Source organism: Schistocerca americana, chromosome 2 (assembly GCF_021461395.2).
Source record: "Schistocerca americana isolate TAMUIC-IGC-003095 chromosome 2, iqSchAmer2.1, whole genome shotgun sequence".
NCBI lineage: Eukaryota > Metazoa > Arthropoda > Insecta > Orthoptera > Acrididae > Schistocerca > Schistocerca americana.
The window spans coordinates 191,800,406-191,818,490 of NC_060120.1; the positions used below are offsets into that span (position 1 = coordinate 191,800,406).

Sequence of the window (18,085 nt, forward strand, 5' to 3'; positions counted from 1 at the left end):
TCTGCATATCATTGATTACGATAAAGGTGTTTGACGGTCAATCGAAACTCGATGTGATAGTTCTCGTCTCCCCCCCCTCCCCCCTACCCCTCAGAAATATAGGATGTAGTGATCCTTGTCTGTTTTTTTTTTGTAGAGTAACCCACGAGTTTCTCAACATTCTCTCCAGATTCGTTACTTTTTTCAAAAGAATAATTTAATCCGCAAGTTTTAACAGAGACTTAGTACTACACAGCATAAAAATCTCCAATGTATTTTGGTGCATATTGTGTACATATACAGGGTGAACATAAAGTCCGGGAACACTTTCAATTATTTATTGCACAAGAACTAAACACTGTACAGATGTCATACATATCGAATTCTTGCCATACCCGTCCCAGCATGGCATCGTCGACTGTGGCAGTCGCTTCCCGTATTCTCTCCCGAAGCTCTGCTACATCACGTGGTAGAGGCGGTACATACAACAGATCTTTAATGTTTCCATATAGAAAAAAGTCACACGGAGTAAGAACAGCTGTAGGACAATTGCTTTTGTCGAACTGCTAAACACAGAAAGCTCGCTCCGCACCTGAACTCGCCATGTTTGCGACTAGCGCTGACTATCGACAAATTAACAAACTACGCTGTGGCGGTATACATTCTCTTCAAAATGACATATGTATGATATCTGTACAATGTTTGGTTCTCGTGCAATAAACAATTGAAAGTGTTCTCGGACTTTATGTACACCATGTATTTCGTGTAAGATATGAAAAATATCGTTGAACGGGAGTGGGGGGAAGAGGCGCTGGTCAGTTTACAACCGTTAATGATCAAATTTAAAGAGTTTTTCTAATTGTTGTTGTTTGTAGCTGTAATTGGTTTGACAGTCAAGTTATAGAAAATATTCGCAATGAATGAGCTTAAATCTAACAGTATTTCGGTGGAAACTACTAAATGGTTCAAATGGCTCTGAGCACTATGGGACTCAACTGCTGAGGTCATTAGTCCCCTAGAACTTAGAACTAGTTAAACCTAACTAACCTAAGGACATCACAAACATCCATGCCCGAGGCAGGATTCGAACCTGCGACCGTGGCGGTCTTGCGGTTCCATACTGCAGCGCCTTTAACCGCACGGCCACTTCGGCCGGCAGGTGGAAACTACTCTCTCTCTCTCTCTCTCTCTCTCTCTCTCTCTCTCTCTCTCTCTCTCTCTCTCTCTCTCTCTCTCTCTCTCTCTCTCTCTCTCTCTCTCTCTCTCTGTTTCATTAGGGTTCCGTAACTCTTACAGGATCGCTTTGTTGTCTGTCTCTCCGTTTTACTGTTAAGAACCTTTATTCTCAGGAAGGAGTGGGCGTATCGAGTTCACATTTTTCACATGTTAAGGTGTATGACCCTTGGCGGTGTAAAAATTATAAACTTCGGTCATTTATGGCACGTATTTTGATACGCGAATGCTCACTCATCAGCTTACTTCTCGTTGACCTAGAATCATGAAATTTTGCAAGAAACAATGTTTCACACTACAAGCAAACGGAAAAATCCGAAATTGTTAATGTGTAATTATATCACAGGGAATAATGTTCCTTTTGTCATCTGCAATCCGAGTTCAAACTTAACACATTATAGAAAACCTCGGGATCCCTTGTACCGATGTATTGCCAGCATCAACGTAGATAACGAGCAGAAATCGTAAATACCCTCGATTCCCGGAATGAATAAACTGTCTGTATTAATAATTAAGTTCGTTCGGAAACCTCTGTTTGTGAGCCCTGCACGCATCTGACTACTTTTCTTTCGTTTAAGCGCACTTTATTCGTCATTTCTACGTAAATTTAGACTAGACATTGAAAAACGGGTGGTGTATATGCAGTACTATCGCGCAGGCATTTCGTCAGCATTAGTTTGACCGTACAGTTTCTGTCGTGCTTTCCAAATAATCCATTATTTTGTCCAGCTGTGTTGTCGCCTCTGTAAGTGTCATAATGTCTTCATATTGAGGGCCATATTCGTCAGCTAATCCAACTCCTCTATTGTCATTGTCTGCAGAACGAACAATCGTTGATAATTTCGTCGTCAGAACCATCGTAATATAGTATTTCGAAATTTTTGTACCTTGACGTACTTCGTTTGGTGTCCTTTTACTCTCTCAACGAACGGGATCATGTACAGGACAATTCATTGTTGACACCTTGCCACGATCCGGGTAAGATTTTTTCAGCTGTTACTTCCCAATTATCAAGTTTAAACTAAATAATAAATAAGAAAAAGGGACGGATAAACAAGGAACCACCGTACCTGGTTCTAGGCATCGCGGAACGGACGGTTAGAACTGAGTATTTCAGGCGGTACTAGGCTTCAAATGAGGAGTGTGTTAGACTTGTTTGTAAACTATTTACGTTTATATCAAACACCTTTAAGCTGTGTCGACGATTGTGGATCCACGCAAAAAAAAAAAAAAAAAGAAACAAATCCAGTGATGTGTCCGCACCGTAGAGCCCCACTGTTAACCCTGAGAATTACTCGTTGTTACGGGAATTAGCAGACATGCTTTTAAAGTACTGTGCAGTGGGACGTAATGCTTAAAAAAAATGCTTAATAAACACTGCATATGAGTCGCATATGATACTCCCTGACAGATTAAAACTGTGTGTCGGACCGAGACTCGAACTCGGGAATTTTGCCTTTCACTGGCAAGTGCTCTACCAATTTTTTTTTTTTTAATCTCATTTTGTTCGCTTGTGTTCGTTTCATCTGCTCGGGGCGGACGTCGTAAGACATCCGGTTAAGTTCGTTGTTGATCGACTAACTCAGTTTTTTTGTTACAGAGGGCAACTAACCCTCTGGCCGAATACGCTGAGCTACCGTGCCGGCATCACACTGAGCTACCGTGCCGGCTGCCAACTGAGCTACCCAAGCACGACTCACGACCCGTCCTCACTGCTACAATTCTGCCAGAACCTCGTCTTATTAGTCGCATATGGCGGTTTTATAGCAATTCACATGAATGGTTATGTACTTACTGAACTAGAATAGGATAATTACTAATACAGTAAATTTATAGCATTGAGAAAATACCTGTAAAATAACCTTGCGTGGGTCACTATACTGTATGCATTGTGAATTTAACCTTTTTTTTATTCATATGGAGGCATCTATAAAGTTTCAAGTTTCGCAATAATAAGTCTATAAGCACAAGCAAGTTCAGTTGCTTAGGAGTGTATAAGAAAGAAAATTGTAACTTGAATTTAGGAATAATTTTCGATATAAACAAACGTGTTAGTACGCCATTAGAAGATGCTGCGCTGCAGCAATGGATCTGAAATTGTGTGCGCTATACATACAATTGCGAAAAGTGACGAGGCCGATCTCCGGTATCGGTACATTCGGTTAACCAGGGCAGTTTCTCTCCGCAAACTCCACAGGAAAAAAAGTAATTACGTGTCATGCACGGTGACGAAAATAGAAGTATCAAGCTTTGGAACGAAAAAACACCTAATAATTAATTAATCATAAATATACAACACGTGGTAGCTAAGCGAATTATTTTGCACAATGTTACATTCATGAATATATAAATGTATTACGCCAACTAAAAAGGTTCATATTGAGCGCCAACTTCGTCAGCTAATCCATCTCCTCTATTGTCGTTGTCCGCAGACGAACAATCGACTTCGTCGTTAGAATCATCATAATGCAGTATATAGAAATTTTTGTGCGTTGCCGTACTTTATTTGGTGTCCTTTTACACTCTCAAAAAGCCCCGAAACGTATCTCCGTATGAATAAAACTCAATGAAAAGTGACTAGTTGCTGTAACCTTCCAAGTACTTTCACGCCTATGGATCTCAGCCACCATTAACGTGGACGGCGTTTCAAAGACCCATCCACATATCGAATTTAGATTTTCTGTGATTTCCGTATATGCCTGGACGATTTCTTTCTACATCTACATGACTATTCTGCAATTCACATTTAAGTGCTTGGCAGAGGGTTCATCGAACCACAATCATACTACCTCTCTACCATTCCACTCCCGAACAGCGCGCGGGAAAAACGAACAGCTAAACCTTTCTGTTCGAGCTCTGATTTCTCTTATTTTATTTTGATGATCTTTCCTACCTATGTAGGTTGGGCTCAACAAAATATTTTCGCATTCGGAAGAGAAAGTTGGTGACTGAAATTTCGTAAATAGATCTCGCCGCGACGAAAAACGTCTTTGCTTTAATGACTTCCATCCCAACTCGCGTATCATATCTGCCACACTCTCTCCCCTATTACGTGATAATACAAAACGAGCTGCCCTTTTTTGCACCCTTTCGATGTCCTCCGTCAATCCCACCTGGTAAGGATCCCACACCGCGGAGCAATATTCTAACAGAGGACGAACGAGTGTAGTGTAAGCTGTCTCTTTAGTGGACTTGTTGCATCTTCTGAGTGTCCTGCCAATGAAACGCAACCTTTGGCTCGCCTTCCCCACAATATTATCTACATGGTCTTTCCAACTGAAGTTGTTCGTAATTTTAACACCCAGGTACTTAGTTGAATTGACAGCCTTGAGAATTGTACTATTTATCGAGTAATAGAATTTCAACGGATTTCTTTTGGAACTCATGTGGATCACCTCACACGTTTAGTTATTTAGCGTCAACTGCCACCTGCCACACCATACAGCAATCTTTTCTAAATCGCTTTGCAACTGATACTGGTCTTCGGTTGACCTTACTAGACGGTAAATTACAGCGTCATCTGCGAACAACCTAAGAGAACTGCTCAGATTGTCACCCAGGTCATTTATATAGATCAGGAACAGCAGAGGTGCCAGGACGCTTCCCTGGGGAACACCTGATATCGCTTCAGTTTTACTCGATGATTTGCCGTCTATTACTACGAACTGCGACCTTCCTGATAGGAAATCACGAATACAGTTGCACAACTGAGACGATACCCCATAGGCCCGCAGCTTGATTAGAAGTCGCTTGTGAGGAACGGTGTCAAAAGCTTTCCGGAAATCCAGAAATACGGAATCAGCCTGAGATCCCCTGTCGATAGCGGCCATTACTTCGTGCGTGAAAGAGCACGGAGGATTTTCTTCCCCAGACAGAGTTTATGGTCCATTCTAATGACCTCACCAACGCGACGTTAAACCCTTCTCCTGACTGCGTGGACCCGCCCCCGCGCCGCGCATGTTTACACTGACCTGAGCTACTTGCGCGGGCAGTACTGTTACCTGCTGTGACGTCACACGGCGGCTCGGCGCGCGGGCCGGCCGGCCGCGGCGGCGCTCAGTCACTGCGCAGACGCAGTCGCGCCGAGCCGCGCAGCTCCTGGGCCAGCCGCCGCCAGCACGCAGTGTTTGTTTACACGCCGCGCGCGACGCGACGTTTGCACCGGCCGGCGACGCTCCGTGTCTGCAGACGAGTGACAGGTCCGCGGTCTTGCGACGTGTCTTCGGTGGGCACACGACGGGTCCTTCGGGACGTATGTGACGCGTTCGCGGATGTTCGTTCTCGGTCCGTTCCGTGCGGTACACCTGTTAGTCGCGTGTTCGCGCAATCATCGACAGAACCACCAGCTCTGTGTGACTCTCCCAGCCGAGGACGCCGGATTTTTATCAGTATGCTGCCTTCTGAGGCACCATCGTTGGCTGACATGTGTAAATAAAAGACGCGAGTTTTGCTTGTCAGTGCTTTTTCCGAGTACGACCTCACTATATGTGTAGATGTCGTGGTGCTTCTTGCGACGACTCGCTGTATCACTGGCCCGATCTGCAGCGGGTGTACAGTTTGTGTGTTGCATTTAAAGCCAGCAGAGCTTTAGAGTGGTTCTTACTGCCATGAAAGTGAAACTGTACATCGCTGCTGTGGACGTGGAAACTTTCTTCTCGAGTGTGCTCTGGCTCAACCTGCTGCGTAACAAGTGACTGGCAGTGACTTTCCCAATTAGTTGATTAAAACTGTGAGGAGTGTTGCGATACGTGTTGATTGGAGAAATAATGCTGGCATTGCGTACAGTTCGCAATTGCCTGCTGCAGTTGCTCAAGCGATAGAGAAGAGATTACTGCGTGTGTTGATATCAGTTTTTTTCTGAAATTGTTTCTGGTTCACATTCAAGGAGTGATGAACACCGTTTGGTGACAAAATATTGGCACTCTCAGGTCAGGGACTGTGGTAGGGTAACAAATTCTGCAGGTATTTTGTTGGCACATTGGAGAAGTCTAGAGAAGGTGTGATACCATTTGGGCTAAAGTGAGGCGGTAACTACTGAAAGGCCGTCATACCTCTGTTTTCGTCGATACCTGTTGGAGGCTGGTGAATCAGTGATCGCGGCAGAGTGGCACCGCAGCGCCTGGTGAAAGTGAAGTGCACAGTGAAGCGAGGCCAGCTCCAACGCCGCCATGACGGACGCCACGGATCGGTCGCCGCGGCGCTCGGCGTCGCGGCTGGGGCGTCGCCTGTCGCGCCGCCTGTCGCTGGTGACCAGGGTTCCCGGCCTCATCTCGGCCAGGCTCAAGGACCGAGGCCCGCCGCCGCCGCGCTCCTTCGAGATCACCGCCATCGCCCCCGACAAGACGCAGCGCATCGTAAGTCGCAAATTTCACTCCCGTTGGACGTGATAATAACTAGCCCAAGTTAACACCTCTGGGTTTTTCAGATCAACGTCTGTGTCAAAACAACTCTCTCGATCAAGATACTGGCTGCTGTGGCTACAATGTGATAACCTCCCCCCACCTCCCCCTCCAATCTCCCTTAAGCGGGGTAGGACGTCAAATGGGCCGACTTGGAGCAGGAGAGGCACCACAGGACATTTTAATTTCCACTGTCTATACTTTTACAAATACATTGATAAAACTTTAACAGCATTACCAGGAAGGATTCAGGATTCATACTCGTAGCAGTGGAAGCTCAAAAACGTTGTTGTTGTTGTGGTCTTCAGTCCTGAGACTGGTTTGATGCAGCTCTCCATGCTACTCTATCCTGTGCAAGCTTCTTCATCTCCCAGTACCTACTGCAACCTACATCCTTCTGAATCTGCTTAGTGTATTCATCTCTTGGTCTCCCTCTACGATTTTTACCCTCCACGCTGCCCTCCAATACTAAATTGGTGATCCCCCGATGTCTCAGAACATGTCCTACCAACCGATCCCTTCTTCTAGTCAAGTTGTGCCACAAGCTCCTCTTCTCCCCAATTCTATTCAATACCTCCTCATTAGTTATGTGATCAACCCATCTAATCTTCAGCATTCTTCTGTAGCACCACATTTCAAAAGCTTCTATTCTCTTTTTGTCCAAACTATTTATTGTCCACGTTTCACTTCCATACATGGCTACACTCCATACAAATACTTTCAGAAAGGACTTCGTGACACTTAAATCAATACTCAATGTTAACAAATTTCTCTTCTTAAGAAACGCTTTCCTTGCCATTGCCAGTCTACATTTTATATCCTCTCTACTTCGACCATCATCAGTTATTTTGCTCCCCAAATAGCAAAACTCCTTTACTACTTTAAGTGTCTCATTTCCTAATCTAATTCCCTCAGCATCACCTGACTTAATTCGACTACATTCCATTATCCTCGTTTTGCTGTTGTTGATATTCATCTTATATCCTCCTTTCAAGACACTGTCCATTCCGTTCAACTGCTCTTCCAAGTCCTTTGCTGTCTCTGACAGAATTACAATGTCATCGGCGAACCTCAAAATTTTTATTTCTTCTCCATGGATTTTAATACCTACTCCGAACTTTTCTTTTGTTTCCTTTATTGCTTGCTCATCGGGGATAGGCTACAACCCTGTCTCAGTCCCTTCCCAACCACTGCTTCCCTTTCATACCCCTCGACTCTTATAACTGCCATCTGCTTTCTGTACAAATTGTAAATAGCCTTTGGCTCTCTGTATTTTACCCCTGCCACCTTCAGAATTTGAAAGAGAGTATTCCCTCAAAAACGTAACAAAACACTTTTTTTTTACATGTGTAATTTCATCATTTTTCACTTACTACTGGCTGCATTTGTTGCTATAGTACATTTTTCATCCTAACTAAGAGAGATTCTTCGATGACTGACTTGGGTCGACAGAAGCGTCCCATCCCAAGCGTCGGCTTTGACCCGTGACGTAAGGGTGTTGTGTGTGACGTCATGACGGCGCGGTTTGTGAGTGTGGCGTGTTTGTAGATGTCGTGTTGTGGTTTGTTGTGCTCTCTGGTGGTATGTTCAGGGTTTTCGTTTGTGTGGTGTAATGGGTTCCGTTTGCTTTTGCCCATTATCAAGAATTGTTAGAGTGTCGGCTGTGTTTGTAGTGGAATTCGTTTCAGTGGGTTAACGATTTTGTGTGAGGGTTAATTTAGTGTTGTTCACTGTAAGTCATGCGGTAATTTTAGTAAAATTAATCGGCTGTTGTTTTTGTTCAGGAATGGATATGACGGATAAAACTAACACTGCGCAGGTCAAGGGAAGTGTTCGATCCCAACGTGTGGCTGTGTATGTTGGTATTGGTATCGGGAGATGTTTTTGAGCTATATAAGCCAAGGGAAGTGTTTGATTCCAATTTATGGGATCGGAAGCTGCTGTTGAGCTATATAGATAAAGGGAAGTATCCGATTTCAGATGATATTGCGCTTAATGGTATTTGGGGAGTTTTGTGATGTCGGTGTTTTTCGTCATTTTGTGTGGTTTTGTGCGTGGGAGGGTGTCTAAATTTGTTTATATTTAGTTTGCCCCCACCCAAAAACACCCCATTTCCCGCGTTTGTCCCGTTAGTGTCGTTAGGATTTTTGTGGAAAGTGTGTGTGTTTGTTTTTCGATGTATTTTCGTCCTCATAATGTGTGCGTACCGACTTTATATGCGCCATATTGGAATCGTGGTTTATGGTCGTTTCCGCCATATTTGTGACGTCATGGGTCAAAGCAGACGGGCGGTATCGGACGCTTCCGTATTTCCGATGACTTTTGCACAGCATACAAACCACAGTTACAGGTGTATGAAACTACAGAAGTTATTTAATTTATGAAAAAAATAAATGACTGTTACATTTTAAACTTCATGTTTAGCCAAAATTCAAGTTTTATAATTAATTATCTCAATTTTTTCCACAGTTTTTAATAGATTTGGAAAATTCTAGAGTTTCATACACCTATAACTACTGTTTGTATGCTATGAAAAATTCATACAAGAATCTCCCTTACTTAGGAAGAAAAGTGTACCTATAGCAACAAATGCAGCCAGTAATAAGTGAAAAAAATGATACAATTTAACATGTAAAAAAAGGTATTTTGCTACGTTTTTGAACTTCCACTGCGATGAGTGTGAGTCCTCAATCCTTCCTGGTCATGGTGACAAAGTTTTATGAATTTATTTGTAAAAGTATAGACAGTAGAAATTAAAATGTCCTGTGGTGACTCTCCTGCTCCAAGTCGGCCCGTTTGACGTCCTACCCCCCTTAATGTGGACATGGTCCTGGTGACACCGATCCGCAGCGTGGTCCGATGTCAAGATGTGGTTGGAAGATGATAGTTGGGTTGAGGTGGCGGAGCCAACGAATGTGAATGCTAAGGAAAGACTGTGGCTACAGATTGATTTGTAGAATAGTTTGGATCCGTGTTCGCGTCATATTTAACGTACTTTGCCACATCTAACACATTTCTCGTTTCATAAATCAAAACTCAGAAGTAAATTCCGTAAACCTGTATTAGATATTGGACTAGTCTCCGACGGGTACCTAGATGCGTATTACATTCATCTATCGCGCGCAAACTATGGAAAATGCAAGGGAGGAGCCACTGCGTATCAATTACCGTAGATGTTTCAAAAATGCAATCACAAACTTTGGGAACAGCGTCCTCACACCAAAACAAGGAAAGAAGTTCATATAAACATGTATACGAAAATCCTATGCGTTAGAGTTACAAACGAAAGTTTGCATTAAAAGCTCCAAATGTCTTTCTCTTGCCTATAAACACGCGTGCCCTCTTCAAATCATGGACTGTCACATCCTTGCAAATGTTACCTGACAGTTACGAATGGTTTTGTAGGTTTCCTTGACATGACAGCGAAGAGTTTCTGCGTCCGGGTGGGCCTTCTGCGTAGATCAGTTATGTAAGGATCCCCCAGAGATAATAATCCAACGGACTGGCGTTAGAGAGACGTTCAGGCTATGGAACTCGTCCTATTCTACTTATCCGTCTGTGATAGTAGAAAACAGTCGGTTCATCTCTGACACTGAGTCTGAACTATGTTGGAGCTCCATCATGTAGAAGTCACATATTCCTTTATTTTAGCAGTGGCACATCTTCTAGTGCTAAAAATCATGTCTACCAGCTAACAATTTGAATATCCTGCCATGTTTGAACCAGTACCTTCAGTTATCTCCCTACTTGCAGTACACGTACACAATCGACACGTTTTCAGACGAATGATGAATGTAAACAATTTTCCCGGCGAATACAACGCCGTCTAACATACAATGAGTCAAACGGTTGCATAGATAAATGAAGATGGTGGGTTGTACCTGGAAAACCGTTGGACGCTAACTTCCATTAATAACTCGAAAACGAAGAATTTTCGGAACTATGTTTGCACGAACCTTTCTCTTGTTTTCGTGCAAGGGACCTGTTCAAAAACGTATTTTTGAAATACCCTGGAGAACGCGCAACGTAAAAATAAATTTCGTAACACATTAGTTTGCTTTAAGAACTTATTCATCTTATTTTCTACTTTATGCATTTATTCATCTTATTTACTTATTTATACACACAAGGATTACCTGATAGTTATGTAGGATTTGTCATCATAATGTTAAAATAGTTAGCTGGAATATAAACAAACACAACCAAACTATCACCTTCTGATCCAACCCTGACTTCGTGGTACTTTCTTCGTTCTGCAGACCAGTGTCGGTGCACAACGGCATTATAGCGATCTTGAGTACAGTTTCCATCTCCATGAGACTTGTGGGTGTCTAATATACAACACGATTTAAACCATCATACAACTCAGCGGATCGTGATGCCATACTAGACATACGTAGGTTTAGAAAACAAAAGATTTAAGCTACCACACACATGGTAAACAAACTTTCGAACCTCATCTAAAATTGAATCTCACAAACAAAAACATAGCAGACGTCATGTTCATAAGACATGACATCACACTTCAAAGAATATACCGAAGCCTTCCGTTCACTAGATCTGTGGACTTATGCAGCTGGGGGCCAACAGCTTTTATTTGTTAAAAACGTGACGTTTCAGCGAGATAAGCTGCTGTATAAGTAACAATTTCAGTTACAGAGTCTTTCGCTTAGATGATACGGTATCATAGTATCTTGGCACGTTTTAGATACGTCGCGTAATAATGTATAGCCTCTGCGGTTCGATGAGTCAAAATCATTCATTACACGAGTGCTACGCGAGCTACATTGGTAATATCTTTGAATGTATAGGGTCTAATGATGACATTGACCGTTTGATGTTACGTCGTATTATTATGTAAATCATTACGACCATGACTGTTCATTTATTGAAAAATAAAAGTGTCCTTGTCACAAAAAGCTCTTGTATTGATACTCGATGCAATTAAGCAAACTGGGTGTTCATCTTCATGGTATATTTGAAGTAAAAACGTGAATGAAATTGGCTTCTTACTGTTTAACACGTACTACAAATATCTTTAAATATAAAGATGCACGTACACTTACTGCGAATTTCCAAATTAGCACAATACTTAAACAGGACGGACAAAAAGAGCCTGTCCCGGAAAATAAGCAGGCCGGAGTGGCCGAGCGGTTCTAGGCGCTACAGTCTGGAACCGCGCGACCCCTACGGTCGCAGGTTCGAATCCTGCCTCGGGCATGGATGTGTGTGATGTCCTTAGGTTGGTTAGGTTTAAGTAGTTCTAAGTTCTATGGGACTGATGTACTCAGAAGTTGAGTCCCATAGTTCTCGGAGCCATTTGAACCGGAAAATAACTAGACGGCAAAGAGATTATTATAAACGAGATCGAGAACCAGGAGACAAAACGAACGACAGCCTATAAAAATGTTTGACAGAGTCGCAAATCTGTTAGTTCTAAATGTAAGAATATAATGAAATGAAATGAGTATTTTCAAAATAATCTGTTTTTCCATCCCTGAAATATTTATATTTTATACTGTTTAAATTTTCCCCAGCAACCTTCTGTCATTCAGCTCTGCAGGTGGTTTCTGAACGAAATTGTATCGGAACAGCCGGACTCCAGTTTTTATTTCTTCAAATGAGGGATGGTTCAGTCTGTTCGGTTATATAAACTAACTGAACATGCGCCGGAGTGAAACAGAAAATCCTCATCATTGAATAACTGTTGCTTTAAGAATGGTGTTTGATTTGCGATTTCAGCGCTATTTTCATTTTGGTCACTTTGTACTACTGCATAGCTTTATTATTATTCCGTGTGCGAATGACATCCGAATGTACATCATTGACACCTTCAGGAAAAATGTCAGTCCCCTGTCATAGGACAGTAAATATGTATGACTATGTGGGTGTAACGCTAACAAAACAGAACGAAAACGGTGCAGTGTCTCATAATTGATGTGTAGCTGCATCGGTGCTCTTCTTTAACTTTAAAATGTTTTAATTTAATGTAACAAATCTAATAATTTAGGCAGACAGATGTAGAAATGCGTGCGGTGTCTCTGTGAGCTGCATCTGAAGATGAAATGACACAAGAACGCATCGAGAGTTATGAAGATCGATTTTCGTAGTAAATACGGCTTTTACTTGATATCTCTGATTCTTTCTATATATACGTAGTAGCTACCACGATCCACGCCCACCTAAAGCGTCTTTGTCTATATAGATGTTGAATGTTAGCACTGTCTTCAAAAGACTTAATATATTTTTGCAGTTTTTTGGAGGAAACGCTCATTACACAAATAAGTGTTCTGGGATCAGATACCAATAGTTCGGCTTACAAATTGCTTTGTTCTCGATTTGAAACTGAGATTTTGGAAGAAATTTAATCACACAATGTTGTTGAGGACATAGTTCCAGTAAAAGATAAAGGAAACTGAGATAAAAGTAATAACGCGGGCTAAGAACACCCCAATCAGCAACATGTGCAAGTACCGGGAAACGAGCAAGATGAAGTGCAATTGTGGCACCGGCGCCTTCGAAGAGACAAGCGTGAAATCAATCGCTCTTGCCATGAACATTCGTGGTTGGACTGGAAAGTGGAAGGTGTACCGCGATTAACCAACTGGTGAAGTGCAAGGTACGGATGTCACTGTCGATTATTATACTTCACTTCGGGTGTAGTCTAACGTAAACGGTAAACTTGGATAGCGGAACTAAGCCACTGTGAGAACTAATGCACATTTCTTCAGCCGGTGTCTTTTTTATTTAAGCAAAATTTGAGTGAGCATGTGAAAAATAAATGACAAAAAGGGGGAAGAACTACCGACGTGTAATTCTCGACTATCCTGACATCACTGTAATTAAATGTCGCGCATCTTTCACGGCACATGACTGTGGTGCCAAGTAACATTAAACAGATCACCTTTTGTCGTCTTTCCTGGGAGTATTTTACTACTGAATGTTTGTACGAAGTAGCTATGAAACTCACGTGTAGAAGGTATGGCATTATTCGAAAATAGCCGTCATTGATAAACGTTTGCTGTATGTTATTCATGGTGGTACAAATGGTAAGAACTTGGCAGCTGTTGAGTTTGAGCCGCCCATTTTATACTTCAATAAATAATGACGACTCGCTTTCTTATCGAGAACACAGGTACAAGGTGACGAAGTGTTTGACTCAATGGACTTTTGTTCCTTAGGAGCGATGTTTCAGATCACCGTTTTCGATTGTTCTTTTGAACCACATAGGGCTAACACCAGGATCCGTCCACACGGACAGGTCTCATTTGATTTCTTCCCCATTGTTGTACAATCCGAGATTGTATTTATTCATTTATTTATTTTCTCCTCGCTGGACTAGATCGAAACACTGCCCGCAAAACTGTACCTGTGCAGGTCTGTCTTAGTTTCGGCTGGCAATTTCGTAGTTGTAGTTAGAATATCATAGCTCGTAAAAACATCCAGTTTCGTTTTTCGATGCCGTTTGCAGAGTTTTCCAATATGTCTATGTATTCGCTGAGTAGAAGTTTTTGAAATTGGCACACCTCCAAAAAGTTGGCGTACATTGCACGTCTCTCAGACACAAAATATTTCGTGTGCCATTATCAGTGATGAACGTTCGCGTGGCAGCTGGGAATTGTTCCTGGATGCAGTGCACATCCTGAGGAGGCAGTAAATGTAGCTATACAATAGCGACAGCTGAACTGCTTTGAAGCCATTATTTCAATTCAGTAACACAGAACAGCAAACCTACAAGCGAGGCAGCAGTGGCAATGCTTCACGCAAAACTAAGCTAAACGTGACATCAATATAAAGACGAAGCAAATATGTAAGTGTAGAATACCAGTGACATGTTAAATAGCTCCTATTATGTTATAAATTGTTACTCGTTGCTCACGATCTTAACACTGTGTTTATTTGTGATATACTCACTGAAGAAAGTTGGCATTTCATCTGAGTGCAACGCAATCTTACTAACCTCTTCCGTGTCGTCTCAGGAAATCCATGAAACTTTCTGCCGAATGTCGTTATCGCTACAGTAATGTTATCAACAGAAACACTGCAGCTTTTTGCCTGTACTGTCTTGATAAGTTCACGGCGTTATGCAACGACTAGGAAATACCATCAAAAAGGATAAGACAGAAGAAAAAGTTTTGACGTTATCAAACGTCCAGGAAAAATTCGCCTAGAAGTGTTACATGTGGGGGCGCTATTACAAAAATACCCGTGGATATCAAGTGTAGGGGATACGAGATGGAACCGTGATAATCAAGTATCGGACACAATAATTGTTGATCATTGACAAAATGCAGTTATTTTACTAGTTTGGCTGCTTGTGTAATAGCAATACCGTGATAACTGCAAAATTTGTGCGACATTTCTACTTTAATTATGAGGCTATGATCAACTTATGCAAATAAAGATGTTACTGGAGACATGGAGATGTCGTAACAGAAGAAAGTTTGTGCCAGAACAGGATTAGAACCTGAATCTCCAATTATCGTAGGCAGTCACTTTAACTACTTAGGCCATACGAAAAGCAAATATTATCACTCGTGAGCTGTTTGAGTCTTTTCCGACGAAATAACTACTCCAGTGGTAACGGGCGTCGCGTCGGATAATGTTGTGAGAGCTGCACAGTATTTCATTGAGACAGCTGCTCGTTATCTTCAGGTGCTTATTGACGTGTTGGTGCAGTGGCTCGCCAATATATGTGCCGGCTCACTAAAAAAGTTCAGACATCACGATGTGGGGCTGTAACGTCGTCATGACGAATATGAGGGGGCATAGACATCCAGAGCCTCATGCCGAAGGAACGAACCACGGTCTTTGGATGCGTGACGCGGGAAAAGCGCGGTCTCACGTGCTGGTTGAAATGTATTTCGAGTCAACTTTTCAAAGTACCCGTTCTGGATAAACACAGAGCGAAGATGGCTAAGCCCTGCTGACAAGCTCCCTGGATCTGAGTTAACTCTAGTCCCTATGAACTAGACCTGTAATAAACAACTGTAGCTTCGAAGATACAGGTCAGTGTGAGTTGGTTAACGGAACGCACTGTGCCCCAACTAACTTACTTTTCAATGGACCGGTACATAGAAAAACAAGTCTCCATTTTTCTCCACTTCCATGTTGAAGTATAGCTCGGATGGAGGGAGTTCAGGTGTGCTAGAAATGAAGCGGTGCTGTCCCACGTGGCCCTACCATAAATGCGTCGCCCAGAAATATTTAGGTTTCAAAACCTCCATCTTTCGTTCTTCGTCCTCGAAGTCCTCCAAAAAAGAATCAGCTGCTATGAGATCCAAGGGACTACAAACAGTAACACCGTTATTTTGTTCAAAATATTGATCGTTAAATAAAAATTAAGTAGAGGTACGCGTATGTTAGAAAAGACGTCCTCCTCCCAGCTAAGCTCCTATGAGTTACAGTGAACCCACCAAAGGTACTCGTGTGAGCAAAGAGACCGCATCGAAACTCATTAATACATCAGTGTCCGCCCCTGGTAGTTGAGCGGTCAGCGCGATGGAATGTCAAACCTAACGGCTCGGGTTCGATTCCCGGCTGGGTCGGAGATTTTCTCCGCTCAGGGACTGGGTATTGTGTTGTCCTTATCATCATCCTTTGATCCCCATCGACACGCAAGTCGCCGAAGTTGCGTCAGCTCGAAAGACTTGCATCAGGCGAACGGTCTACCCGACGGGAGGCCCTCGCCACACTGCAGTATATCAGTTGCTTAGAAACTCAAATTCTGCCGTAGCTGTACAAATTCTTCTGAGTTTCGAATTTGGTGTTCATATTTTGCTAGCAAATTCCTCAAAAGAGAAGCCATATGTTCTGCTAGGTAACATGTTGAGGCTCCCATATTGCACACAATGGGCTGAACGGATCCCCGTCCTTGTGTATCTTTTGCAGGCGTGGTGGAAGTGGTCCTTGTACTCCTAAGCTCTTTTTCAGATGTTCGCGAAACGGGCTGATTTTGAGCAGGGGAGATGTCTTCCCTTGTACTGCATCCGGCAGGTCCTTTTGGAGACGGCGACACAATGAATCCTGAAGTAAATCGGTCATCTTGTCAAAGCTGGATGACGCAGGCAAACGAACAGTAGCCTTTCCCCTGTCAGCTGGTAAAATTACTGTTTCAGTACCTTAATGAACAGAGCTCTTTCCTTTCCTCATTGGTGATGTTCTGTTTAGGTCCGGGCATCCTAATTATGACCCTACAAGTGTCTAGCCTTATTTCTTCAGCAGTCTCGCTAGGAAATTTCAAGACACCTTGCTCAGTGACACTGAAAAAGCCCTTGAACAAAGTCCTTGCAGTGCGCGCAAAATCTAGTCCCTTTCCAGACTGTGTTATCGCAACGTCATTCAGTGGTTTATCTGTGTAATTAAACACAGTGCCTCTGTATAGTTTATCTTCTTCCGATGATTAGCGCATGAAACGATGGAACTTGGAAGTTTGAAGCGCCGCGTCCAGTCCGAAATCGACCACGTATAACGGATTCTTTCTCTCGCCAGTGCCATGCTGGCTCATTGTTTAATCCTCCTGGTGGACTTAAAGTGTATATAAATGGGTATGCCGGTACCGGCTCTAAGGGGGAGGAGATGGTCAACAGAATACGTGAGTCCGACAAACTTTGCAACAAGAGAAGCAGACTGTTGAGCGCTCTCCCTTTTTGAGATATCTTGGCCAGTAAACCATATCAACATTTGTCAGGTTTACCCATTACAGGCCACTAAGAGGATTAAACAAGAAGTCAGCAGGGCGTTGGGGAGAGAATCCGCTATACAAGATCAGAATTAGTCTCCAGGAGCTTGCTTTCACTTCATCTATGTCGTCGCGTCTGTCAGCGGATTCCTCAGTGTGTGTGGACGGTGTTACGTGGTCGCTTTCGGATGAGACGCGGCACCAGACAGTGGCGCGACAATCTTCAAAGCTCTACAGCCTCACACACCTCTCATCGCAAGAAGGTAAGTTATGCGGAAGCACTCTGTTTATTTACGCAGATAAGACACTCAGTGACGCTGTGAAATTATTGCTGGAAAAGGAACTAAATTTTGCGCCCACTCCAAGGACTTCACTCATCAAGGACTTTATCAGTGTCGTTGAGCAATGTATCATGAAACTTCCCAGTGAGACTGCTGGAAAAATAAGGCGAGAGCGGTGGTGGGGTTCGAAACAGGGACCGAGGACTTTTGATTGCTAGTCAAGGACGCTACCCCCTAGACCATGGGTGACGTTCTTTTAATACTACGGAGAGCCAAAAGATCTTTCGTGCGCCTCCACGTAATGGAACTCTCTCAAAGAATCAGTCGAAATATATTTTGCTAATGACATAATTGACAGAGAGTCGGGATTTCAACTCAGCAAGCCATGGGAATCAGCGTAGGCGGTACTATGGCACCGACGGCCGCAGACGAACGAATCCAGTGAGTCAACACAGACGGGGCATCGAAGTCAGGACTCTCAAACCGGGCGCCAAAATACTGCCAGCGCAGGT

At 43.0% G+C, this 18,085-nt stretch overlaps 1 protein-coding gene across 1 annotated transcript in view; it reads left to right on the plus strand.

The window, feature by feature from the left end:
• Nucleotides 1-5,298: 5,298 nt before the first annotated feature.
• LOC124593867 overlaps nt 5,299-18,085 on the plus strand; it is a 494,799-nt gene continuing 482,012 nt past the window's right edge. Inside the window, exon 1 of the mRNA XM_047132215.1 lies at nt 5,299-6,566. Within this exon, the coding sequence (XP_046988171.1) occupies nt 6,381-6,566 (186 nt within the window). The 5' untranslated portion in view covers nt 5,299-6,380. The remainder of the gene's footprint in view (nt 6,567-18,085) is intronic.